This window comes from Scyliorhinus torazame, chromosome 2 (assembly GCF_047496885.1).
Source record: "Scyliorhinus torazame isolate Kashiwa2021f chromosome 2, sScyTor2.1, whole genome shotgun sequence".
Lineage (NCBI taxonomy): Eukaryota > Metazoa > Chordata > Chondrichthyes > Carcharhiniformes > Scyliorhinidae > Scyliorhinus > Scyliorhinus torazame.
The window spans coordinates 376,204,064-376,231,197 of record NC_092708.1 but is presented as its reverse complement, the minus strand read 5'-3'; the positions used below and the strand labels follow the sequence as shown (position 1 = coordinate 376,231,197).

Here is a 27,134-nt window from a genome sequence, read left to right as displayed (position 1 = left end):
TTGCCTGCCCGATTTACACAAGTCCCAGGTGCTCTTTAAAGGGCACTGCGCCATTTCGATATCCCACTTACAGCAACCTGCTCATAGAAATTAGATACACAAGAGCAAGGCGAAGGTCAGAGCAGCTACAGTAAATTCTGGCCTACTGTCTTATCCACTTTTGACACCTGAAAGTACAACACATGTTACTGCACTGAAGCGGCTCATGTCTCAGGAATATGACATGATCAGATAGCATTCTCAGAAACAAGAATGCTGCTGTTGAGCCAAAGCTGACACCTAATGAAATACACACATGAACACAGTGTGCCTATTTCAGTAACTTTTAAAACATATTTATATTAAAAACATGCCCGCAGACAAAAACATCTCCAGGTCCTGCATATTTTACAATGTCTTAACAAGTGGTGTGGAAGCCAGCTTATCCAGAACTGGCTGGCAGTGCTGGAAGCATTAAAGAACAGTGTGAAGCATGCATTCAAAGAGTCTTTATTATTGCATACAAAACGATTTGCAATTTTACCACACGCTATTATGACAACCACTGTATATGAGTGGAAAAAGAAAGCCTGTCTCGCCTGTTTCTTTGCAACATAAATTAAAAACACAATTGTTTAATTCTGTTGTGGTGCTTTCTTTCTGCTTCCAACACCGGTTGACAATTCCCATTCCCTAACACATTCTTTTAGCGGAACAAAGCTTCTGTTTCTGAAACACTACATGTTGCTGAGGGAGCAAGCATGATTTCAGTGTCTGTAGCACAGGACAGATCGCGTGCAAGAGGTCACGAAAGGGGTGGAAAACTCCACTCGTCAGCTGCTTTGTGGTGAGGAAACCGTACAAACCCAGCGAGGTGGCAAAACAAAACAAAAAATCTCATCTGAGCACTTTTCCCCAGATTGGACGTTTATTTTCTTGCTGCGTGCGTTTAAAATTTCTGTACTTTTCACTATTGGCTGGCTTCTCATCTGCAAAGCTTGTTTTTTTTCCCCCTTCCAGTACTTCCTCCATCGTAAGGCACTTGCCCTATATTTTTAACATGGGGTGTGGTGTAGAATGGGCGTTATTCGATCGACCAACCATTCCACACCCTGCCCGATTTTCCTTTGTCTCGAGGTCAAAAATATGTTTCTTATCGGTTTTTCTAACACCAACCCACTGTGTCAGAGGCAAGGCTGCTTCAAAGTAATAGAAAATGCTGGAAATATTCAGCAGGCCAGGCAGCAACAGAAGCTCTGACGAAAAGTGATTAACCTGAAACTCTGTTTCTCCTGCTCCACTGTAACTGCCCGACTTGCTGAGTGATTCCAGCATTTTGCTTTTAGTTCAGATTTCCACCATCTGCAGTATTTTGCTTCTGCGTTGGTGCTTCAGTGGTTTGGTCTGTAGCGTACCAGATATCTTAAAAGTGATCATGCATTGTCGAAGTGTTGCTGTTTGCACAACAAACATCAGGATGTTCTAATAATTTTCTGTCATTTCTAAATATGTACAGCTTTCCTGAATTTGCCAAGAATAGGAGCAGTGGGATCAATATTCAATATTCCACGTGGCATTTTATTGATACCATTTCATATCAGATCATTAGTGTCATTGCCATGGTAGCATTAAATACTTTACAGGTATATTTGCTTTTATCATTAATGTTTTAGGTCCAACCATAGAAGCCATTCTCAGAGTCAACCTGGTATTTGTACCTTTTCAGACATTCCTTGAAATCTACACGTTTGACCAAGATTTTGTCCATCTGTCCTAATATTGCCTTTACATGGCTGGCATTGAATTCTGTTTGACTCCTGTGAAATGCCTTGCGATGTTTTAGTATATTTAAAGGGGTTAAATAAATGCAGGCTGTTGTATCATACACCACTAGGTGACACTCAAGTGACAGGAACAACTACAGGCTGGTTAGACATCTGCTGGCCAGCAGTGAATAAAGGACAAGGGCCAGTTTCAGAGGCAAAAATGACAAAGTTGGGGAGTTAGAGAGAAAAGAGGGCATTTTTAAAATGGCAACAAAAAAGGTGGTCAAGTGATAAGGTTTATGGAAAACACGGGCAGACATTTGTTTAATCAAATCGAGACCTGTAAATATAAAAATGCTCTTCACCATTCTGTTAATCCCAGAAACAATAAAATTTCATACAAGCCAGTAGCAGGTTGCTGCTCTGTATTAGTCTATAACCAAATCTCCCAACTATCTGAGAATAGACAACAGTGCTTCCTTTGTGATGAAGACTGCTGGTGTCAAGATAGCGATCCAAGCTTCACATTCTTCTCTCTGGACAGACTAGCATCATGCAGATTTCAGACAATGGTACAGTCATATTGGACAAGTCAGCTCACCTCTTTTGCAACTGGACATCAAAGGCAAATTGTAAAAGTGACAATGAAAAGGTATTCACACCAATTTACTTTTTCCTACACTATGCATTTTTTTGCAGACCATATCGGACAATGTTGGAGAAAGGTGAAATAGCTGAGAGGAAATGTTTCTTGGTCTGTCTGCGCCAGTATCAGGATGTTGTGAAACTTCTGTTGCAGTCAGTTGATTCTGTGTACATGACAGAACGAGTCACTGACGTAACACAGGAAGCAAGTGGTCACAAGATTGAACAGCCTCCATCAGGCACACAAGTAGAGACAAGAGAAGTTGGGATTGTTTTTTAAAGAACAGAGTAGGTTTTGGGGAGATTCAATAGATCAAAATTATGAGGGGTTTTGAGAGAGTAAATTGATGGAAACTAGTTCCACTAGTAAGAGGGTCGATAACCAGAGGCCACAGCTTTAAGGCAATTGACAAAAGTGCCGGAGGGGCACAATGAGGTTAACGGTTTTTTTGCAGTGAGTTGCTAAGATTTGGAATGCACTGCCTGACAGGGTGAAAGCTGATTGAATGATAATTTTCAAAACATTTGAAAATTACAAGGTTTTCCACAAGGTTCCAATTGGAGCGAGCTGAGACGTGCCAACACAAAACTCAAACCAAACTACAAAGATCAAGTGTGGCTGATACATGGTCAAGCAGTTAGAGATGGGCCCAAATTCAACAGTGGGTCATTTCCACCCGCATTAAGTTAAGTCTCCAAGAAGCACATGGGCACCATGCTAGGTTTTTCTCTTCAGATAGGAGAAAGTACATATACTGTCCCTGGGGCAGGCGGGGGGAGACGCATTTCGATTTAATTCCTTCACTGTCTCCCAAGGATATCATGTCAAGAAAAGGAAACATTTGTACAACTCTTGCTATTACTATCACATTTTGTTTCAAAACACTTGGCACTATCACAATACAAAGCATAAATAATGCAGCTCCAGTGTTCTGTTAATATTTGTTCTCTTTGCAATTTTCAACAAGGCTACAAGGTCACACCATTTTGTTTTGAGCTTAGCTGCACCTTCTCCAGGCCAGGCCAGTCCAGCATTTGTCAGCAGATTTCTGAAATAGAAGATTGGGGACAAACCGCTGCACAGGGAACCTCACTTTAGAGTTTGATGGAAAAGGAACTCCCACATGAGCATCCATGTTCTGCCCGTGGATTGTGTATCACTTGAAATGAGCTACGGATTAGCTCCTCGCTGTAATCCACCGTCCCTCCTTTCAGGTACTCCAGACTGTCAGAGTCAACGACAAGGCAAACTCCATCCTGTTCGAAGACGCTAATTTGTAAAGACAACAATACAATTAACATACAGAGAATAAAAATGAATATATTTAAGATATTCATGCTAGACTAGTTTATAATTATTCAATTCTTGCTGGAATTAAATTAACAACCACAAACTCTGATGTTTCAAATTTCATGCATTTTGGGAGTTTGTGCTCTCTTTTTGAACAATTACAATGTAACCCACAGTGCATCACTAGTAAAGCAATGCGCCCTTTAGATTAAGCCATATTTAAACAGAGTTGATGTCGCACCAAGAGGAGTTAGAGAGATTTTCTCCTCCAAACCTCAATGCTATAAATTCAATTTAGTTTGCAAGCTCCTTTTATTGAATCTACCATGATTGAAAACATTTTTTGTAAAGTGTGCTTTATCCGCTGCTGGCCAGAAGACTATAAGTATGATCGGAGGACGAGACCACACGTTCCCTCTTCTCTGCAACGATAAAACAGTGCAAAAATCTGGAGTGGCACACCCTTGGTGGACCAGGATAGTGATTTAAAAATATAAAAACTGGGTTTGGGTCATGAGCAGACTTCAAAATAGACTGTTAGAAGGGAAGGTGAGAAAAGGAGCACTCAAACATTCAGGGTAAGAATCTAATGTTGAGAATTAAGGATTGAAATTAGCCCATTGAACTGATTTTGAAGTGTCTGCAATTTCTCATCAATGAGGTTTAACATTCTTTAAAAGTTTGAAATTTAGAGTATTGTTAAATTGAAGTTCATTTAAAGGCATACCCACAGGATGGTCTGCACACACAAATACTGTTAGCGGGATTCTCCCGAATCCCCGCGATGGCCCGACGCCGTCGTAAAAAGCAGTTGAACCACTTCGGCGTCGGGCCAACCGGAGGGGTTGGCGCCTCGCCAATCGGCGCCGAAGGGCCGACGCGAGTTAGCGCATGTGCAGAACCGCCGGCGTGGTTCCTCACGTGCGCAGTTCGGCCGTAATCCAGTGCATGCGTAGGGGGATGTTTCCGTCCCGACCGGCGCAACCCCTGCCCCTGCCCGAAATCCGGCGCCAGAGAATACGGCAGCTGGCGTCAGGGCGGGATTCACGCCGCCCCCCGGGGATTCTCCGACCCGGTGGGGGTTCGGCGAATCCCGCCCTGTTTCTTTCTCAGAATAATTCAAATGAATGGCTTTTGAATTCCAAAATCTCACTGGCTGCCTCTAATACCTTATGTGCTCTTTGGATGAGGACTGAAAGTGTTCCATCAAATATTCTATGCATGACTGTTATTCAACTTACGTCAGGAGAACCAGAGTGAAAAACCATCACCTGCTTAATAATCAAGCGACTGAAAGATAGTACAAGCACAAGTGTGCATGCTTTCACTGTAATAAAAGGTTTCAAGGTTTTAGGGCAGCACGGTAGCATTGTGGATAGCACAAATGCTTCACAGCTCCAGGGTCCCAGGTTCGATTCCGGCTTGGGTCACTGTCTGTGCGGAGTCTGCACATCCTCCCCGTGTGTGCGTGGGTTTCCTCCGGGTGCTCCAGTTTCCTCCCACGGTCCAAAGATGTGCGGGTTAGGTGGATTGGCCATGCTAAATTGCCCATAAGTGTCCAAAATTGCCCTTAGTGTTGGGTTGGGTTACTGGGTTATGGGGATAGGGTGGAGGTGTGGACCTTAGGTAGGGTGCTCTTTCCAAGAGCCGGTGCAGACTCGATGGGCTGAATGGCCTCCTTCTGCACTGTAAATTCTATGAAATCTAAGGTACTTGACATGAATACTGGAAAAATTGACATCAAGCTGCATTTGGAGACAATGATGACCACCCCGCTCCTCCGCACCCAGCAGGTCCCTGACTCTGGTCACCCTAGTGGCACAAGCCCTCTCTTCCATCAACTATCTACATCCATATTGTTGGTGGTGTGAAGTCATGAGCAGCTAAAGTAGCATGAGTAGTTAAAATTGAGGTGCCAGAACTGGAAGAATGCAGATATCTGGAAGAGTTGTTGGCTGCAGAAGAAAATACAGAAATAGAGAGAGGTGATGCATTGGAAGAATTTGAGAACTAGGTTGAGAATTTTAAAATTGAAGCATACTTAACTAGGAGCCAATGTAAGTCAGCGAGCATAAGGTGATGGGTGAACGTGGCTAGGTGTGAATGAGGTCACGGCAGCAAAGCTTTGATTAATTTCAAGTTTCTGGAGGGAACATTAGAGTTGGATGCCAGAGAAACCTGACAATTTGGAGAGTGTGGAGGGATCGAGAGAGGTCGTGGTGAGGTAAAGCTTAGTGTTATCAGCGTAAACATGGAAACTAAGCCTGTGCTTTTGGATTTTTAAAAATAGGTTTAGAGTACCCAATTGATTTTTTCCAATCAAGGGGCAATTTAGCGTGGCCAATTCACCTACCCTGCACATTTTTGGGTTGTGGGGGTGAATGCCACGCAGACATGGTGAGAATGTGCAAACTCCACATGGACAGTGATCCGGGGCCAGGATCGAACCCAGGTCCTCGGCGCCGTGAGGCAGCAGTGCTAACCATTGTGTCACCGTGGTGCCCGGCTGTGCTTTTGGATGATGTCACTGAGGGACAGTAAATAGAAGTGAAATAAAAAAGGACCCCAAAAATATTTCCTTGGGAAACGCCAGAGGTAACAGTGTACAAATGGGGGAAAAAGCTCCACTGCAGGCGTGTCTCAGACTTACAAATGGATAAATAGGAGTGGACCTAGATGAGTGCAGTCCCACCAAGCTGGATGACAGTGGAGATGTGTTGGAGGAGGATGGCGTGGTCAACCGTGTCAAAGACTGCAAACAGACTGAGGAAGACATGGAAAGATAATGTTAATCTTGATTAAAGAAGCATACTTTCCAAAGGGAAAATATTCATTATAGGTAGATAAACAAAGATGCCAGACTAACAGTGCGGTTTTTAAGAGCATCCACAACCATGGGAATAGCAGACGACAAGCTAGCATCTCAAATCTGTACAGTGCTTCCCATAGAGAAGGTTATAACTAAATCAGAGTGTTGAATCGATAGGGGAGGCAGTGGCGTATTGGTATTTGTCACTGGACAACTAATCCAGAAGACTCAGGGTGGGGACCTGGGTTCGAATCCCGCCATGGCAGACGGTGAAATTTGAATTCAATTAAATCTGGAATTAAATGTTAATGATGACCATTGTTGATTGTTGTAAAAACGAATGTCCTTTAGGGTAGGAAATCTGCCATCCTTACCCGGTCTGGCCTACTTGTGACTCCTACAGGCCCACAGCAATCTGATTGACTCTAAACTGCCCTCAGTGATGGGCAATAAATGCTGGCCAGCAGCGGTGCCCACATCCCATGAATGAATTTTTAAAAACTCACGTTTGCAGGTTATTGTCTGCCCTGGAGAAGGCTTTTGCATGTGATGTTACTACAGCACTGAGCTAAAAAACATGCATCACCAGTGAACAAATCTCACTCGGGCTTTTTTTTTCACCTGTCATCTGCCTCTATTGTTTTATCCAGGGTGAATTTGTACTGGAATCCTGAGCAACCACCTCCTTCCACTTGTACCCTCAGGAACTCGTCCTTTTCCAAAATCTGTTGTAGGCGCTGAAACAGAGAATTTAAAAAAGGACTTTAAAAATGTAACAATTTATAAACTTCATTAAAACTTGCTCGAAAAGACATTTCCAAGCCATGACATTTCTTGCTATTTGACTATGGATTACATCACATTACAGTGTGGGAAATTGCTTGTACTGTGGTTTTAGTCACTGCCTGGGACCAGAGCCAGAATCCAGCGCAGACCTACAGAAAGAAAGCCATCTCATCCACTTTCATCGTGAAGGTTAATGAGTTTTGGATGGGGTCACAAACAAGTTAGCAAGCATGAGACACAGCACAGAGCTGCTCATAATTCCGAACTAATTGGTAATGTCACAGAGGGATACGACAAGCACGAAATGTTACACTGGGAAGGGGAAGGTTGTTAGTCTGAATCAATCTGGCAGATGGATTTCCCCACTCAATAACAATATGAGAGTTAGGAACTTCTGACTGGAATCCCCTACACTTCCTAAAGCAGCCCAATGAAAATTATAACAGCGGCAACAATTAATGGACTAGGTATTATGAATCACATCTAGAATTGTCTGATTTTAGCTCGGGTCCTCTAGATATGAAGACAAACAATTTTTACCAACATTAGAGGTCTCAACCAGACCCCACCATTTTATTCTCTCTACCTTAACACAGCTCTCACTGATGAACACAACGTCCTGGGGTGCGCCATTCTTTGATTCCGTTTCTTGACCAGCTGTGAAGCACCTTCCTCCAGTTGCTCGCAAAGTTAGCAATTCCCGGGGGGCCAGGATGCGAATTTTGTCAGCCAATAATACAGGCCGGCTCTGTAAAGAAATGGTCAAACATGGCACCCTGTTAAAAATTTAAAAATAAAACAAAAAAAGGTCAGTTTGCAGAAAAGAGTGAAAACTGAGAGACTTAGTTTGTGTACATGACAGAATAAGGATAAAACAACAATGCTACAAACAGTGACTACACTTTAGAAATACTTCATTGGTTGTCAGGTGCTTTGAAATATCCGGTGGTCACGAAAGACACTTTCAATGCAAATCTTTCTCCAAGTTCAACACAACTATTAATTATTTTAATACTGAAATACTGTCATAATCAGAGGAGTTGTCACATTTAGAATTTAATACTGAGGGAGAAGAATGAATAACAGGTGCAGATAGCAAAATTCACCAGGTTGCTGAAGCCAACAAGTCAAATTCCAACACACATCGGTGCCAATTTGAAGAATCCAATCCAAATTCTTGTTAACATTGACACTGACATTCAGTATGTCAGAGTCGCTATGTCTCATGCTTGATAACTTGTCTGTGATCCCATCCAAACCTCATTAACCTTCATGATGGATGAGACAGCTTTCCTGGGTTTGGGGTACAACACATTGTAGGGAATGAGGAAGAAGCTTCATTTTCTCATCCAACTGAAACAGTACCGGATCTGGACTTAGAATCATAGAATCCCTACAGTGCAGGAGGCCATACGACCCATCATGTGGCTGAAGTCTCTCATCCCTGGAACCAATCTCATGAATATTTTCTGCATCTCCTATAATGCATTTGTGCCCTTCCTAAAGTGTGATGCTCTTGTCATGTGAGAGTACCTTTAAGAAATGGGTTGTATATAAATATCTGTAGTGAGAGTACCTTTAAGAAATGGGTGTTTATTACTGCAGTGATGTCAGAGAGTGGGTGGAGCTGGGCTGTCTGTCAGCTTTTTACTTTTGTTTTAGGCTGTTTGCTGCAGGGTGTGTTTTAGTTTCGTTTACAGAGCTGGATAGCTGCAGTCACAGCCAGAAGGGGTATTAGCCTCTCTCTCTCTCTCTCTCTCGGTGTAATCTAAAAACTATAAATCGATCCTTTGGTGATTTAAAACTAATAACTGCTCTCAGTAGTGACTTTAACCTGATGTGCTTTCGTTTAAAGGTTTTTTAAAAAAGTCTTCTGGATGTTAAAAGCACAACTTAAGAATTACTTAGTGTTGTATTCTTTGGGGGTTGTATTTGAATTAATGGTTGCTAAGATGTTCACTGTATGTTTTAAAAAGGTTAACTTGAGTTCATAGAATAAACATTGTTTTGCTTTCAAAAATACTTTTCCATTTCTGCTGTACCACACCTGTAGAGTGGGCCGTGTGCTCCCCATACCACAATCTATTAAAAGTTGTGGGTTAGGTTAACTCCATGATACACTTTGGGGTTCTCTAAACCATGGCCCATAACACTCTGAACTGATAAAACTCCAGTTAAGGTTGAATCAGCGTTCGATAAAGGTTTATCATAACATCCTTAATTTTGCCCAGGATCTGGTATACTTCATTAACTGTTCTACCTAATAATAATAATCTTTATTATCACAAGTAGGCTTACATTAACACTGCAATGAGGTTACTGTGAACAGCCCCTAGTCGCCACACTCCGGCGCCTGTTTGGGTAAAGAGGGAGAATTCAGAATGTCCAATTCACCTACCAAGCACGTCTTTCGGGACTTGTGGGAGGAAACAGGAGCACCCGGAGGAAGCCCACATAGTCACGGGGAGAACGTGCAGACTCCGCACAGACAGTGACACAAGCCGGGAATGGAACTTGGGACTCTGAAGCTGTGAAGCAACAGTGCTAACCACTGTGCTAATGTGTTGCCCTGTCACCATTGAAAATTCTTTGGTCAAGGTTCCGGCACTGTACTCCCTTTAGAATTATCGAGTTCAATTCTAGTCGCCACGCTACCAGGTCGTGGACGCTTTGGAGAGGATACAGAAGAGGTTTACCAGGATGTTGTCTGGTATGGAGGGCATTAGCCATAAGGAGAGATTGGATAAACTCGGTTTGTTCCGAGTGTTTGATACAGGTTTATCATAACATCCAATGGAGATTGAAGGGCGACCTGATAGAATTCTACAAGATTATGGGGGGCATGGACAGTGGATAGTCAGAAGCTTTTTCTCAGGGTGGAAGAGTCAATTACTAGGGGATATAGGTTTAAGGTGCAAGGGGCAAAGTTTAGAGGAGATGTGTCAGGGAAATGTTTTTATTCACAGAGAGTAGTGGGTGGCTGGAACCCGCTGCCGGGGGAAGTAGTGGAAGCAGGTACGATAGTGACGTTTAAGGGGCATCTTGACAAATACATGACTAGGATGGGAATAGAGGAATACGGACCCTGGAATTACAGGTTTTAGGTTAGATGGGCAGCATGGTTGGCGGAGGCTTGGAGGACTGAAGGGCCTGTTCCTGTGCTGCACTTTTCTTTGTTCTATTAACCCTGGGATATTTCAAGAACCTGGTGAATTTTCTGCACCTACTATTAATTCTGCTCCCTCAGTATTAAATCCTAAACATCACAAACCCTCTGATTATGACAGTATTTCAGTATTAAAAGAATGAATAGTTATGTTGAATCTGTGGATAATGATAAGCTATTCCATCTCAGTATTCAACCTTGATGCCTTGCTCATCTTATCATGTAAGTCAGGGGTGAATAAAGAAAGCTTTGCATTCTGCTCAGCAGGCAAGGTTGGTTCAAAGTTAGAACAGAAAATGACAGAAATATTCAGCAAGTCAGGCAAAATCTGATCAAGAGGGATTAACCTGAAACGTTAACTTTGTTTCTCTCTCCAAAGATGCTGCCAGACGCGCGCTGAGTTTTTCCAGCAGTTTCTGTTTTTATTTTGAAAAGTGCAGTCACTCTGGACGGGACTTTCGGTCCCTCGCAGTGTTTTTGGCAGGGGATGCAGATCGCCATCTGCCGGTGGGAGGGATCGTCCGACCCCCCACAGTATCTATGGCCTTTTGTGTGGCTCATCCATCCCGTCACTGTGAACCCGCCTCAGGGGTTGCCTTCAATGGGACTGGAAAATCTTGCTGACGGAAAGGGCTGGAAAATCCCACCCTAGGTCTTGTAGGTAGCAGTCACATTCCTCCCAGGTGGAACAAACAGCAATGGGATAATGTCCAATTAATCTGTTTTGGTTATGGGGCAAAAGATCAATTTTGGTTCAGACGAGAAGAACTCCCCTGCTCTCAAATATTATTCTACATCCACCTGGAGCACATAGGATCGTGTCTGAAAGTCAGGATTGTGTCTGAAAGTCAATATTATAGTGAAATACAATCATATGAAGAGATCCTGCAGGCTAAAAGAACCTGCGATATACACCGTCCTAAATTAGCAAATGTGATCAATTTATGATCACTCTGCCAACATGACTTGTTTCAGGATTAATTTGTGATGTCCCTTGGGGTAAAAGAATATTAAAATTAAACTGATCAACAGGTATTTACTAGATTCTCATGTAAACCATATAGATATGAAACAAATATCACAAATTCCAGGCCCGAACACATGCCCCTTATAATCTACTGATATTAAATACATGTAACCCAAGGAAGGGTGTGTTTGCCCAGCTTGAACCATTAGGATGCAAAAGATAGCGGCAAATAATCAAATTTGAAAATTAACAACTAAGGATTCTGCAGGGCCAAGAATTACTTCTGTTGCCCTTTAACACAATGTGGTCACTCCCGTTGCTTTATGTTTCACTATCAACACTGTTCAGAACATTCTGTTTTCTAGTAAGCGGCAACATTTCAACACTCAAGAGGTAAAGTAACTGAAAGATGAAGACAAATCAGGGACATATGGCCTTACAACCTACGTCACTGAAACAAATGATCTGTTTGTTATCTTGCTGTGTGCAAACTGGCTGCCGCATTCCCTACATCACAAGAGTGACCATTCCTCAAAGAACACGTCATTAGTTATCAAGGCCTTTGGGACATCCTACATTTGTGAAAGGCACTATAACAAGTTTGTTCATTTCAAAAACTTTTAATTTCAATGCCACGTTATTGGAATGAAGATTATGCAGCACTATAGTTTGCATCATGAAACAAAATGTTTTGATGATAGAGTTTTGCTGATTTAATAAAGCAGTTAATTGTGTAGTAATAATCGAATAACCCAATTTAAATCTCCCCTGTAATAATGAGGTTTATATGTCATACATCTGTGATGTCTAGTTCAAAATACTCATCTGCAATTGTCTCCTAAGTTATTACAATCACAAAGGGCACCCATCTTATGGAAGTTCCATTTTTAAAATCATTCCTGAGATGTGAGCCGCTGGTAAAGCTAGCATTTACTGCCCATCCCCAAGTGCCCTTGAGGAGGTAACCGCGCCGACCAATACTTTCATGGACATATGCCTCTGTAATGGGCAGATTGTCGATGATGAAGTCAAGTAGGTTTTTCTTCTTGTTGGTTCCCTTAACACCTACTGTAATGCCATTCTGGTAGCTATGGAAGGGCTCTGTCAGTAGTGATGCTATGGAGCCAGTCTGGTGATGGACACTCAAGTCCAAACTCAGAATCTAATATGTCCTGGCTACCTTCAGTGCTTCTTCAAAATGCTGTTCAGTATGGAGCGGTACTGATTCATCAGTTGAGGGAAAGTGGTAGGTTGTAATCAACAGGAAGGTTTCCTTGCATATTATTGATCTGATGCCTTGAGACTTCATGGGTCAGAGTCAATGCTGAGGTTCCCTCCGGAACTATATGGCACTGTGCCACCACCTCTGTTCGATCCTGTCCGAACAATGGGACAGGACATATCCAGGGATGGTGGTAGAGTCGTCTGGGACATGGGCTGTATGATGAGCATGAGTAACCATGTCAGGCTGTTGACTGTGACACAGCTTTCCTTTTTTTAATATAAATTTAGAGTACCCAATTATTTTTTTTTCCCAATTAAGGGGCAATTTAGCGTGGCCACCTAACCTGCACATCTTTGGGTTGTGGGGGTGAAATCCACGCAGACATGGGGAGAATGTGCAAACTCCACACGGGCAGTGACCCAAGGCCGGGATTTGAACCCGCGTCCTCAGCACCGTAGTCCCAGTGCTAACCACTGCACCACATGCCGCCCCCCGTGACACAGCTTTCCTAATGTTGGTACAAATTCCCAGATGTTCAGGAGAAGCATTTTGCTCGGTTGACTTGTTCCTGGTGCCTACATCAATGGTAGGTGGTCTGTCTGGTGTTATTCTTGCTTAATTTTTCTGTACTGGTTTTGAAACAAGTAGGTGGCTTGCTCGGCCATTTTAGTGGACAGTTAAGAGTCAACCACAGAGTTGCGGGTCTGGAGTCACATGTAGGCCAGACCTCACAGCAGGTTTCAGACATTTCAAAGAACTTTACAGGCATTGAAGAGCTGTTGTAATGAAGGAAACCAAAAAAAGTCTACTGATTCCACTAGCCTTCGTCCTCTACTTAAAATCAATATTATCATCTGGTGTTTCTTAGAGCTTTTCTTTCTTTGTCCTCTAAATAAGCCACCCTGTGCAGTTTTTTTCTGCTATCTAATTTGAGTGTTGAAAGCTAGACTCTCCTTTCAAGGTCTCTTTTTAAAAAGTATTCCTTGGATATTTGCAACATTGGCAAGTTAGAACTTAGCGCTCACCCCCATGTCATGAGAAACTGCAGTGACATTTAAGCCAGTTTGGGCACTAACAGGACATTAATGATTTCTGGACGATCTGGCAGCTTTCATGGTCATTTCTGATGCTGCACCACAAACAACGGAATTTACTCAATTCAATTTTGCAACTTGCTGACATGGTGAGATTTGAAGTCATGCTTTCTGTATTATAATTGCTGCGCAACAATAAGCCTTACCCTAACTCAATTTTCAGAGCTCAAAGCAGCAAAACTTTATCTTCCTGTCATCTCACAATGTTAAGAGGATTTTAAAAATGCAAGTTTCACATTATGGTTAGTCATCGCCTCTTAATTTACATGCCCTTGCTTCAATTTTTTTTATCTTTGGTTATGTTGTGCCCTTTACCTCAGTTTCTCTGATAGAAAGAGAAGTGCTGACTAATCAGAAGTGGCAGAAATACTGATGTTTCAAACCCATAACCTTTCGCTCAATAAAAATGCACTCAAGTACAAATTCCTGATTAGTAGGTTCACAGTGCAATGTCCGACAGATTTTTAAACTGAGTGTTAAGTTTTTTAAATTTCTGCACAATTGAGCAGCATAAAAAAGCAATACAGCACCCAGTTATGAACAGAATTGAGATGAAGTGCAAATAAGAATGGAGTTTCCATATTCTCCCAACCCCAGAGCATAACAGCACCCTTAAGTTGCAGTGTGGTTTCACGTCCCACTTTACAATGTTAAAGGCTACGGGCTCGTGTATAGACCTCTACTGAATAAGGCTTTCTCATACCGTTTCAATGTTGATACTGCATCGGAGTATAACTGGTGTGTTATCAAATCTGCTTTAAACAGTGTTCAAACTGCCCTTTGGCTCTCCTGACAACTTAACTGGAGTTAATTTACATGTTTACTGCGTGCAAGGATAGATGTAAGTAAGAATTCAAGTGGAAAGCTCTCTCAGTCAGAAATCCAGCTTATATCTTGCAGCTTGATTGGAACAATAATTATAATATAAATGCACCAAAAAAGAGCCGTTTTAATTTTGAAGTGAATGCTTGGAGCTTTCAAAATATTTCAGCCTTTTTCACTGTCTGGATATGCTGTATAGCGATATTTAAAGAATCACACACAAAATCTTCATCAAATGCAACATCGAGCAATTGCAGTAAAAGTTCACATCCATGTTGTGCGTTGAAGGTCGAGCGATAAAACAAGGTCAAATCAAACGGTATAAAAAATGATCAATTCAATTATGTAACTGTCAAGGACCTTTTTCAATTTCAGTGGCGACAATTTAGAAAATCAAAGAACCTAACATATGTCATTTCTTTAGTCCTGATATATTTTGTGGCTTCCTATGCTAGTTGGTACAGGCAGACTTTGGCAACTATCTGCCCATATCAATTTGCTCTCAAATTTATATATTTACATATAGTGAACTTATAATGCTAAATCATTTTTAAAAAACGACAAGAGACCCAAGCTCAAGACCCCCAAACTTATTCAAATTTACCATCCATAATCATGTATGAGAAATTACACTTGTGCCATATACATAATTCCTAACACTTCCCATAAAGTTTTTTTGAAATAAAACCAAACTATTATCAAAGTTGCAGCAAGTAGGCACACTCAACGGTGACAGTGTGACTAATCACACCAAGAGTTTAATGAAGTTTGCATGCCATTGGCTGTACTGCAACACTGTGTCTAATCCATAATACAATGCAGATTGTGAAAAACATAATTGTTTTTTGACTTCAAATTAGATAAACAGTTGCTCTCACACAGTGTGCTCAAATAAAACACAGGTTCCTTGTGTATTTGATAACAGGTGCATATAAAATGACGAATGGCATAAAAAATAAATTATATTTTTGCAACAAATGTTGTCTATGGTGAATATCACATATCACAATTGTGCTGAAGCACCTCAACAGTGCAACTTATCATCGAATCATAGAATTCACAGTGCAGAAGGAGGCCATTTGGCCCATCGAGTCTGCACCTGTCCTTGGAAAGTGCACCCTACTTAACCCCACACTTCCACTATATCCCTATAACCCAATCTAACTTTTTGGACATTATGCGGCAATTTAGCATGGCCAATCCACCTAACCTGCACACCTTTGGACTGTGGGAGGAAACCGGAGCACCCGGAGGAAACCCACGCAGACATGGGGAGAATGTGCAAACTCCACACAGTCACCAGAGGCCAGAATTGAACCCGGAAGTTGAGACAGCAGTGCTAACCACTGTGCCACGTTCATCTATGTCGACAACATAAATTTCACTGCACTTGCTGTAATGACCTCCTGAAATGTCTGCAATGTTCCTTTGACTGCATTGAAGCAACTAGAGTGTGATCCACGTAGATGAGTTGAACATCATTGCACTTTCTGTGATGGCCATTTGAAATGTTGTGACGGTATTTTACAAATAATGTATATTTTTGCAACCAGCAAAGAATACAAAAAAAGGAGAAAGAGATGTGGAGGAGTTTCAATTAGGTTAAGTTGCCTTTGGACCTCTATCACCCAGGTAAAAATATTCCAAATTCCAGAAAATTATAGTTATCTCAACTTGAAGCCTGTTTCCAATGTCAGCCTTCATCCAAAAGAGTATAAATGCCAATGTATTTTTCCAGTTACTATAGTCCTGATGCATAATATAGGGCCTAATGGTGTAGACAGGTGGATAAGAGGGGCAGCGCGGTAACACAGTGGTTAGCACAGTTGCTTCACAGCTCCTTGGTCACAGGTTCGATTCCTGGCTGGGTCACTGCGTAGTCTGCACTTTCTCCCCATATCTGTGTGGGTTTCCTCCAGGTGCTCCAGTTTCCTCCCACAGTCAAAAGATGTGTAGGTTAGGTGGATCAGCCATGTTAAATTGCGTATAGTGTCCAAACAAGGTTAGGTGGGGTGATAGGGATAGAGTGTAAGTGTGGGGTTAAGTAGGGTGCTCTTTCCAATGGTTGGTGCAGACTCAATGGGCCAAATGGCCTCCTTCTGCACTGTAAATTCTATGATCTAAAAGTCCTTTGCTAACAAGGCCACCCGTTTGCACCCAGCTCCCCATAAAGGGCAAATAACTGACTCTTCAGTCACGTTTGCTCACCTCCTCCAGCAAAGCCGAACCGCAGCCGACAAGAGGCCTTTCCTCAGCGGCCCGGTTGGTATCATCTTCCCCTCCCCCACTCTTCCAGGTTACCAGGACACCCCGGCCCCAAAAACAAACGCCGGCGACACCTCAAGCAAGGTAACGCCCCCCTCCTCCTCCTCCTCTCCCCTCGCCTTCCCATTGGTCCGGCTGCAGGCCGGCCTCCACGGATCCGCGGCTCCTATTGGCGGCTGAACACGTCCGTCATAACCGCGACGTCACCCCGCCTCCTCGACGCGCGTCAAGTGGCGGAGGAAGACGCAACGTCACGGGGGGCAGGTCGAGAGCCGATTGGGTTACGGTGGAGCATGCGGCAATCTGGTTGGGCTGCCCGCCTGTCAATCACAACTGCCGTCATGTGCGCGCACGCGCGTGCGGGCCGCTGGGCACCTCTCAGCGTCGCGCACCTTCGGAGAGAGGGGAAAAAAATAGCGTTTAAATTTAGGGAGCGTGTTTTTAACGTTATTGATTAGATTGTATAAATGCTAACTGTGTGAATACTCGTCAATGTTTCGCTTATCCGGGGATTTTGAGGCTGTTGCGGGGCGCGCCTCCGTCGCCGGTTGGTGTGGATGCAAAATGGCGGCGCGCTCCGGCCCTTCGCCAGCCTCCAGTCCAAGGGCCCTCCCTCTGCGAGAGGGAGGGAGACAAGATGGGTGGGGTTTGATGAGTCCCAACCCCCCCCCCCCCCCCCCCCGAGCGGGAGGGGGGGTGGCGGCATGTTGTGAATTGGGGCACCAGCTCCTTTAAAGGGGCCGGTGCCCTGCTGCTCCCACCTTGCCCTTGTTGCTTTGCTCTCGCTCAGGTGGCGTTGAGAGGATGGAGACCGTGTACCGGCTATTGGCGGCCCTCCTGGCTTTGGGGGCTCTGTGCGAGGCTGAGCCCATGAAGTTTCGGGACTGTGGTGAGTGATGAGATCAAAAGTATATATGTTTTTTTTTTTAATTGTCTCATAATATCATTCATACATTCGAACTAACCCTCCTCAAGTCTGTGCTGGATGAACTTCATTTGACAGTCGGGACGCCCTGGAGCGAAGGTACCACGCTGAGTCAAGGCTGCATTAGTTATCATTTGTATCACCGATTTAACACTAGGCGGATAGATTCCTGAAGGTAACGGGACTGGTGGTCCAAAGGCAGGAGGCATTTTCCTTTTGTTGGTTGAGATTTTCGAGAGCAAAGTGGTTATGCTTAAACCCTATTGTAGGAACGATGCGTTTGCACCAGAAGGAACTTGCGAAGGTGTTGCCAGGAATGATCATTTTAGCTGAGAAAAGATTTAGACAGTCTGGGCTTATTTTCTTTGGAACAGAGGAAGCTGAGGGGAGTTTTAATTGATAAAAGCTAATTACTGCGGATGCTGGAATGTGGAACAAAAACAGAAAATACTAGACAATCTCAGCAGGTCTGACAGCACCTCTGGAGAGAGATTGGAGCTAACTTTGGTGACTGTCAAAACTCGGGCGAACTGGAAATAGGGCTACATTTGTACTGTTCTGGGGAGGGCCAACAATAGGTGAATATTGACAAGGATGTCATGGTCAGAAAGGCAAAGAAAATGCAAATGGCTGTGATTAAGGCTAACCAGGGTGCTGATAGTGGCACATAAAGAGATTAGAATGTGTTCATGACAATAAAGGTAAGCAGTGTGTCAAAGGGGAACTAGGAGCAGGGGACAGACAGTGGTGAGAGAAAAATAGATTGATGGAAGAAATGAAAATAAATTAATAAAAATAAAAATGGGGTGAAGGTAGAGGAGCAAGTTCATAGTCTGAAGTTAGAGAACTTCAAGTCTGGAACAGTAAGAAGTCTTACAACACCAGGTTAAAGTCCAACAGGTTTGTTTTGAATCACTAGCTTTCGGAGCTAGCAATTAGTTAGGCCCCATTTAGAATACTGTGAGCAATTTTGGGCCCCACACCTCAGGAAGGACATACTGGCACTGGAGCGGGTCCAGCGGAGATTCACACGGATGATCCCAGGAATAGTAGGCCTAACATACAATGAACGTCTGAGGATTCTGGGATTATATTCATTGGAGTTTAGGAGGTTGAGGGGAGATCTAATAGAAACTTACAAGATAATGAATGGCTTAGATAGGGTGGACGTAGGGAAGTTGTTTCCATTAGCAGGGGAGACTAGGACCCGGGGGCACAGCCTTAGAATAAAAGGGAGTCACTTTAGAACAGAGATGAGGAGAAATTTCTTCAGCCAGAGAGTGGTGGGTCTGTGGAATTCATTGCCACAGAGGGCGGTGGAGGCCGGGACGTTGAGTGTCTTTAAGACAGAAGTTGATACATTCTTGATTTCTCGAGGAATTAAGGGCTATGGAGAGAGAGCGGGTAAATGGAGTTGAAATCAGCCATGATTGAATGGTGGAGTGGACTCAATGAGCCGAATGGCCTTACTTCCGCTCCTATGTCTTATGGAGCACAGCTCCTTCATCAGGTGATTCCGGAAGGCTGTAAAGGGCTTAATCGGAAGATGAGGTGCTGTTTCTCCAGTTTACACTGTCTTCACTGGAACATCGCAGCGGGCCAAGGACTGACATGTGGACATGCGAGCAGAGCAGCGAGCTGAAATGGCAAGCAACAGGAAGGTCTGCATTTAGTCGATCCAATGTAGAGTAGGTCGCATCAGGAGCAGCAAATAGAGATTGTAAGCAGGAGGAGGCCATTTGCCCCTTCAATGCAATAGACCAGATAAAAGGCGCTGCACGTGAAGCATTGTGTCACTTGCAAACTCCACACAGACAGGCATCCAAGGCCGGAATTGAACCCGGATCCCTGGCGCTGTGAGACAACACTCTGCTGCCGCTGGGGTTTAGAAGGGAGGTTTTTTTTCCATGTGGGATTGCCTGAAAGGGTGGTAGAGGCAGAAGCCCTCGTACAAATTTTTTTTTTTGCATTTTATCATCTGCAAAGTTAGAGGATAAGGTGGAATTTGTTCCTGAAATTAACGTCTGCTTTTGAAAGAGTGCTAATGTTAACAGATATTTTTTTAAATGGTGGCTTCCTGTGCTCCAGTGTCAATACAAATCAAAAGTCAGCATTGCTCATAGAAATACTTGAGCTCAAAAGTTCTGACTTCCAATCGGGCTTTTTTATTAAGTACTATTGAAGAAATTGCAAACTCTCCTGGTTTCAAACAACTTTGAATACAGCTGTGCTTGTAGTGCTTCTGTTACTACCCTGTTACATTTTGAACTTTAGTTCCTGCATTACAGCCTTCTAACTGTTGCACACTTGGTTCCTTTCTTTACACACTGCATGTTGACTTTATACATGAAAATTTCAAACCTCCAGAAGGGTTAAGTTTTCTCCCCCTGCCTGGTCTTTCCATAGGACCTGTGGAATCGTGTTGTTTTGTTTTGAGGCTTATGTTATTGACTCCTGGTACTAGAGAGCTTACAGAAATAGATGCACATGTGTGCAAATGCTGAACTGTCCTGTTTCTGAACAGTTTGTGGTTAAAGTCACTGCATTATCAATCTTTAGCTGTACATTTTCCCTTTGAATTAGCAGAAATCTGATCAAAATATGCACAATTACTTTCTTCCCATCTTTACTATTGTTTCCCTTTTAATAAAGCTAATAAATTTGCACCCAGACACACACACTTGCCAGTCATCAGATAGGTGCCCTTGAATGGGGCTTTCAAATTTTATATTTTTTCAATTTATTTTATTCCTAACATATTCAAAACACAGAATCTGTAGAACACTCCCCAACTCAGTTTCTCCCCTTTTTCACCCCCATCATTTTTCACCCCCATCCCCCCCAAACTCTGCTGAACCACTCAATTCAAACTTCCCCTAGCTAGGCTGCCATCCAAGGCAGCGTAGTCGACCACCATTTCAGCAAAATTCTTTGCCGGGCAACGACGTCGGCCTTCCTCCCCTCCATCAGCTCTGGCATTTCCCATATCCCAAAAATCGCCACCATCGGGTCCGGCTCAACCTCCACCCCCACAATCTTTGCTGGCATCTAGTACACTCCCACCCAGTATGTCTCTATCTTCTCACAGCCCAAGAACATAATGTTGTGGTTTGCTGGTCTACTTGTCTGCCACCTCCTGGAAGAACCCACTCATCCTCTCCCAAGTCATGTGCACCCTGTGTACCACCTTAAGCTGTATCAAATTCGCCCTTGCACACGAGGAGATTGAATTCACCCTACGCAGTGTCACTCCACACTCTCCAACATATCTCCTCTTTTTCCATCCTCCTCAATTCCTCGTCCCATTTCCCCTAGATCTTCACCATTTGCATATCCCCCTGCTCTTCCAGCCACCCATGTATGTCCCCAAACCTACCCTCCCCTTCCATGTCTAGAAGCAGCATACTTTCCAAAAGGGCATATTTTGGACCCTGGGAAACCTGTTCCACATCTTCTGTGCAAAGTCCCTTACTTGTAAATACCTAAACTCATTTCCCTTTGGGAGCTCTATCCTCCCCCACAGCTCCTCTAGGCTTGAGAACTTCTTTACCAAATACAAACCCCTCGCCCTCACCAGCCCCACCTCTCTCCACCTCCTGTAAATACCATCTGTCACCCCCGGCTTAAACCCGTGTTAACACCGACAGCTCCCTCCATCCTAAAATGTCGTCTCTGGTGGTTCCACACCTTTTATCATGGACTGTACAACTGAGCTCTCAGTATATCTCCTCCGTGCCAGCGGTAGCCCTGCCTTCACCATGGCCCTCAGGCTGGACCCCTTACAAGATTCTAACTCCATTCTAACCCTTCTCCGTCCCACCACTGCCTCACTTTTTCCACATTCACTGCCAATAGTAGTGCAGCAGGTTCGGTAATGCCCCCCCCCCCCTTCTGCCTCTGCAGCAGGGCTCTCTTCACCCTTGGCATCTTCCCTGCCCATGTAAACTTTGAAATTACTATGTCCAACTTCCAAATCAGAGCCTTTGGAATAAAAATTGGGAGCATCTGGAATATAAATAGGAACCTAGGCAGGATATTCATTTTCACCACTTGAACCCTCCCCGTCAGTGTCGGGTGCAGTGTATCCCACCTCCTAAAGTCCTCCTTTATTACCTCCACCAAATCTGTTATGTTCCACCTATGCAGTTGCCCACTCTTCCCCCCCCCCCCCCCCCCCCAACCTGCCCGTCGCCTGGATCCCCAGATCCATAAACTGTCCCTAAATGACAGTCCCGTGTAAATTAGCTCGCTGACCCGACTCATTCACCGGGAACACTTCACTATTACCAACGTTCAACTTGTAGTCCGAGAAAGCCCTGAACCCCTCTAATAGGCTCTTAATCCTCCCCATACACTCCAGTGGGTCTGACACAAAAAACAGCAACACCCGGTGCTCTCTACTTCCCCTCCTAATCCTCTGCCACTCTGCTGACCCCCTAAGTGCCATCGGCAAGGATTTATCTCATAGAATGTAGAGTGCAGAAGAAGGCCATTCAGCCCATCGAGTCTGCACCAGCCCTTGGAAGAGCACCCTACCTGAGCCCCACACCTCCACCCTATCCCCGTAACCTAACCATTTTGGACACTAAGGGCAATTTAGAATGAACAATCCACCTAACCTCCACATCTTTGGAGGAAAACGCAGCACCCGTAGGGAACCCACGCACCCACGGAGAGAACGTGCAGACTCCATACAGACGGTGACCCAAGCTGGGAATTGAACCTGGGACCCTGGAGCTGTGAAGCAACTGTGCTAACTACTATGCTACCGTGCTGCCCTCATTGGTCCATACACTCGCCACCAGGGCCATGTGCAGCAGACGCACCTATGCCACACGCTTTGGCCCAAACCTTCCCAGGACCTCGAACAGGTACTGCCACTCCACCCCGATCAAATGCCATAGACACCACTACCTCCGGTGCCCGCCCTCTCGACGGGGTCATGATCACGTTCAGTAGTTGCCTTGTATTACTAGAGAGTTGCCTGCCCTTCAAAAAGCCCGTTTGATCCTCTGCAACCACCCCCCCGGAATGCATCCTTCCATCCTCCCCGCCACTATCCTAACCAGCCCTTGAAATGAAATGAAAATCGCTTATTGTCACAAGTAGGCTTCAAATGAAGTTACTGTGAAAAGCCCCTAATCGCCACATTCCAGCGCCTGTTTGGGGAGGCTGATACGGGAAACGAACCGTGCTGCTGGCCTGCCTTGGTCTGCTTTCAAAGCCAGCAATTTAGCCCTGTGCTAAACAGCCCCTTTCACACCCGTATTCAACAGCGATTATGGGCCTGGACTCACGTTCTAACGAGTCACTCCCTTTCTTTAGTATTAGTGTGATCGTTGCCTGTGTCATTGTCTCCAGCAGCTCCCCTCCTCTTTAAATGCCCCCAGTGTGTGGTGCCATTTCTGCCGCAAACCCTTATAAAATTCCGCCGGATAACCGTCTGGTCCCAGGGCCTTCCCTGACTTAATCCCTCTTATGCTTTCTGTTACTTCCCTCAGCCCGAGAGGCTCCTCTAGCGCCTGCCTCCTCTCCTCATCCTGCCATGGAAATTCCAACCCATCCAAGAACCGGCCCACATCCCCATTCTCACCACCCTGTAAAATTCCTCATAATAGTCTCTGAAGGCCTCCACTAACTTCCCCGCTCCAACACTACCTCCCACTGCCTCTAGCTGATGGGTAACACGCGTCTCACCTTCTCTCCATATTCATACAGCACCGCTCTTCCCGTCGACAACCTATCTAACTGCCCCTGTAACTTTCTCTTCGCCAATCCCTCTATGGTGGTGGCCCTAGAATGCTCCCGATCCACCTCGACTATCTCGCCCAATAACCAATCTCCTTTTCCTGTCTCCAGCGCCTTGAACGAGAGAATGAGTGGCCAAGTTTGGAATCGCTCCCAGCAGCCTCCTCATGAACCCCACATCATCCCAATTTGTTGCGTATACATTCACTAGCACCATCGTTGTCCCCTTCAGCACCCTGCTCACCATCACGTATCTATCACCCGGGTCCTGCACTTCCTTAGCACTTACAAACCCCGTCTTTTCAATCAGCACAATGCGCCCCCCCCCCCATAACTTCGAGTCAAACCCCGAGTGAAATACCTGACCTACCCATCCCTTTCTCAGCCTAACTTGATCCCTCACTCAGAGGTGCGTCTCCTGCAGAATGACCACCCCCACCATAAAATCCTTAGGTGCGCAAAGAGCCGAGATCTCTCCACGGCCCGTTTAGCCCCCACATGTTCCATGTTATGAGCCTTACTCGGGGGCATTCTCTCCTCTCGATTCTGTCCCATTAAATTTAATCCAAAATGGCCCCCTTCTCTGCCCATGACCACGCTTCTCCAACACTGCCACTTCGCATCTCCCTCCACCACCACGTCGCATCTCCCTCCACCACCAGCACCTCACTTCTATTCACCATATACCCACCACCGGCCATTGTCCTAGCCAGACCCCACTGATTTAATGGGAAATACCAGATACTCCGGTTTATCAATGGTGGTTTAAATCAAGACCCATTGTCCTCTGAAACTCCCTTTGTCTGACCAGTCATCAGCTCATTAAGGAGTCTGATGCTTTATTTTGTCTGTCCTTCGTCCTGCTGCAAAGTTGATCACCTGTGTCTGGGAGTTTGTTACATATTCATAGGTGGGTAATCAAAGTCCATATCGCAATAACAGGTTCATGCTTTGACTTGAGTGCTTTTGCAGCCAGTATAGATCCAGCCAGGGTTTCATGAGGCAGCCTCTGTTCCTGGTCCATGTGCATCCCCTCAGCCTGCCTTCCGTTTCTATGCTACATGTGCTTTACTTGCCACACAGTAATCTATATTGCCACACCACATTTCTTTCTGTGCAACTGTCAAGTTGTGTAACGTTGCCTGGCCTTTATATTACAGGATCTACAGCTGGAAAAATTATTCAAGTGGATGTCACCCCTTGCCCCACTCTCCCATGTGTACTTCACAAAGGAAAATCCTACGCTGTGAATGTCACCTTTACCAGCAGTAAGTATGTTTTAAATGTAAAATAGGAAAAGAACACACTTCTCTGAAAAGTCTAATGGTTTTTGGTTTGTTGGCAATTCTTTTTTTTTTTTTAAAACACACTCTTCGTCTATATGAAGCTGTGTGTAGAAAGTTTAAATGTTTTATATCTGCTGGCTTGGCAATTATCAAACATTAAATAGCAAGTTACATTCATTTGATGTTGTAATCTTTTTGCTTTGAGGGTTACCTTTTATAATGAAACAATGGATGGTGTAGCGGTAATGTCACCAGACTAGTAATCCAGAGGCCCAGGCTAGTGCCTTGAGTTCCAGTCCCACCATGGAAGCTCATGATAAATCTGGAACTGTAAAACCTCACTGGTTGTTGTAAAAACCCATCTGATTCACTACTCTTTTGGTAAGGAAATCTGACGTCCTTATCTGGTGTGGCCTACATGTGACTCCAGACCCACAGCAATGTGGTTGACACTTAACTGCCCTCTGCAATGGCCTGGCAGGCCTCTTGTTTTAAGGGCAATTAGAATGTGCATCTGGCCTGGCCAATGGCGTCCACATCCCATGAAAAATAAAAAATCTGGGAAATTCTTCAAATGGCTTAATATATTTGAATTGTTTTCATTACTGAAGCACCTTGAAATGCCTTCCATGTGTTAAATGAACTGTTAAATTTGAAATATGTTTTGAAAATACATCAGCACTTCGTTTTGAAAGACGGAATTATTTTCCAACTGAGCATGCAAGATAAATATTGAGGGCAGGTTTCTTTTTCAGATGGGACACCATGATCAGCACAGGCTTGGAGGGCCGAAGGGTCTTTTCCTGTGGTGTGCTTTTCTTTTTTTCTTTGCATTGATACAAAAGAAATGACACCCAAATGGGTGTATGAAGAAAAATATAACACTCAAACCTATAAATCCAGTAAAGATGAGGGGGAAACTATTGGAAACTAGAAAAGTGATTATCAGGAGGAAAAAATTAAGAGAAAGAAATCCATATTAGAGGTTCTACAATTAAATTCAAACACTAATTTGAATGGATGTGCTCATCTGACTCAAAAAGCTCAATCACTAAATCCCAATTGCTGGTGTATATTGACTACAGAAAGAGACTATAGATGAAAGGGGAGAAGATTCCATCTCCACCTAGTTGGCTTGGTCTTGGTGCTTGAACAAACATATAGGTGTGATCCTGTGTTCTGTTCTTTGCCTGTGATTCTTTTTTAATGTGACAATCTGAGTTAATGAGGCCTAACTGTTGCAATTATTCTTTCTTCAGAAACATCAAGTCAAACCAGTGTGGCTGCAGTTCATGGGATCCTGAGTGGAGTTCCAATTCCTTTTTCTATTCCTAATTCTGATGGCTGTAAATCTGGGATTCGGTGCCCCATCCGGAATAATCAGATCTACCACTACATCAATTACTTACCAGTAAAAAATGAATACCCATCAGTAAGTGTTCTCATAAAACAATAGTATGTTAAACTGAAGCATTCAGCTGATCTACAGGTTATTTAGTCCTGCTATCTGTTCCATGCAGCCTGCATTTGTGTTTAAACACATTTCCTGCCAGTTAGTTAAAAGAAAACTAGTGCAGGGTGGTGCATCACAGTAGCCTATCCAATGGCAGTGTCATGTAATTGACTTTTTTTACAATCTGTGACCTGTGTAGAATAGGGGCATTCACTATTTTTGACCTGTAGGGTGTTTATAACTCCAAAGCCTACTATCTAGTTGAACCAACAAACAGGAAGTCCACTTTCTCTTTTTATTCATTCATGGATTGAGTGGGTTCAGCAAGGACAGTATTTATTTCCCATCACGAACGGGCCTTAAACTGCTGCAGTCCATCTGGTGTATGTAGACTCGATGCCATTAGTGAGATCGTTGCAGGATTTTGACCCAGTGACTGAAAGAACAGAATTCAATCCCAATGACAGTCTAACTTATAAACTATTACCTATTGCCACATCATAACATTCCTAACTTTAAGAAATGTATATGTGATTAACTTTAATGAACAAATGTAGTATTAACATTTTGATGTTTTATTTCCCCTTTTCCCAGATTAAGGTGGTGGTTGAATGGGAACTGAAGGATGAAAATGACAAAGACCTCTTCTGCTGGAGACTCCCTGTGCAGATTGCCAACTAAACTAGGTCACTGATTGCCAGCACCTGTAACAGCATCTATCCACTCTGTAGCCAGTTAGCAGTTTCTAGATTCTGCATCTTCAAGAAAATATTGTCAAACTTGAGCAAGGACAGAAGTATTAATATTACAATTTTTGCACTTGTACGTTTTTAAACATGGATTTCTAGACTGTGATCTGTCCTAACCTTAACATGAGGGGATTAATAAAGCTGTGAATTACTCTGTA

The 27,134-nt window shown here is 43.9% G+C and overlaps 2 protein-coding genes across 2 annotated transcripts; one reads left to right on the top strand and one right to left on the bottom strand.

The window, feature by feature from the left end:
- Positions 1-473: 473 nt before the first annotated feature.
- Positions 474-16,906, bottom strand: isca2 (iron-sulfur cluster assembly 2). Its single transcript, XM_072493421.1, has 4 exons — positions 16,759-16,906; positions 7,863-8,052; positions 7,112-7,227; positions 474-3,660 (listed from the first exon to the last, which is right to left on the bottom strand). The coding sequence occupies exons 1-4, from the start codon at positions 16,821-16,823 to the stop codon at positions 3,486-3,488; spliced, it is 546 nt and encodes a 181-aa protein (XP_072349522.1). The 5' UTR covers positions 16,824-16,906; the 3' UTR covers positions 474-3,485.
- Positions 16,907-17,177: 271 nt separating this feature from the next.
- Positions 17,178-27,134, top strand: LOC140404716 (NPC intracellular cholesterol transporter 2-like). Its single transcript, XM_072493397.1, has 4 exons — positions 17,178-17,704; positions 24,649-24,756; positions 26,034-26,206; positions 26,822-27,134. The coding sequence occupies exons 1-4, from the start codon at positions 17,620-17,622 to the stop codon at positions 26,906-26,908; spliced, it is 453 nt and encodes a 150-aa protein (XP_072349498.1). The 5' UTR covers positions 17,178-17,619; the 3' UTR covers positions 26,909-27,134.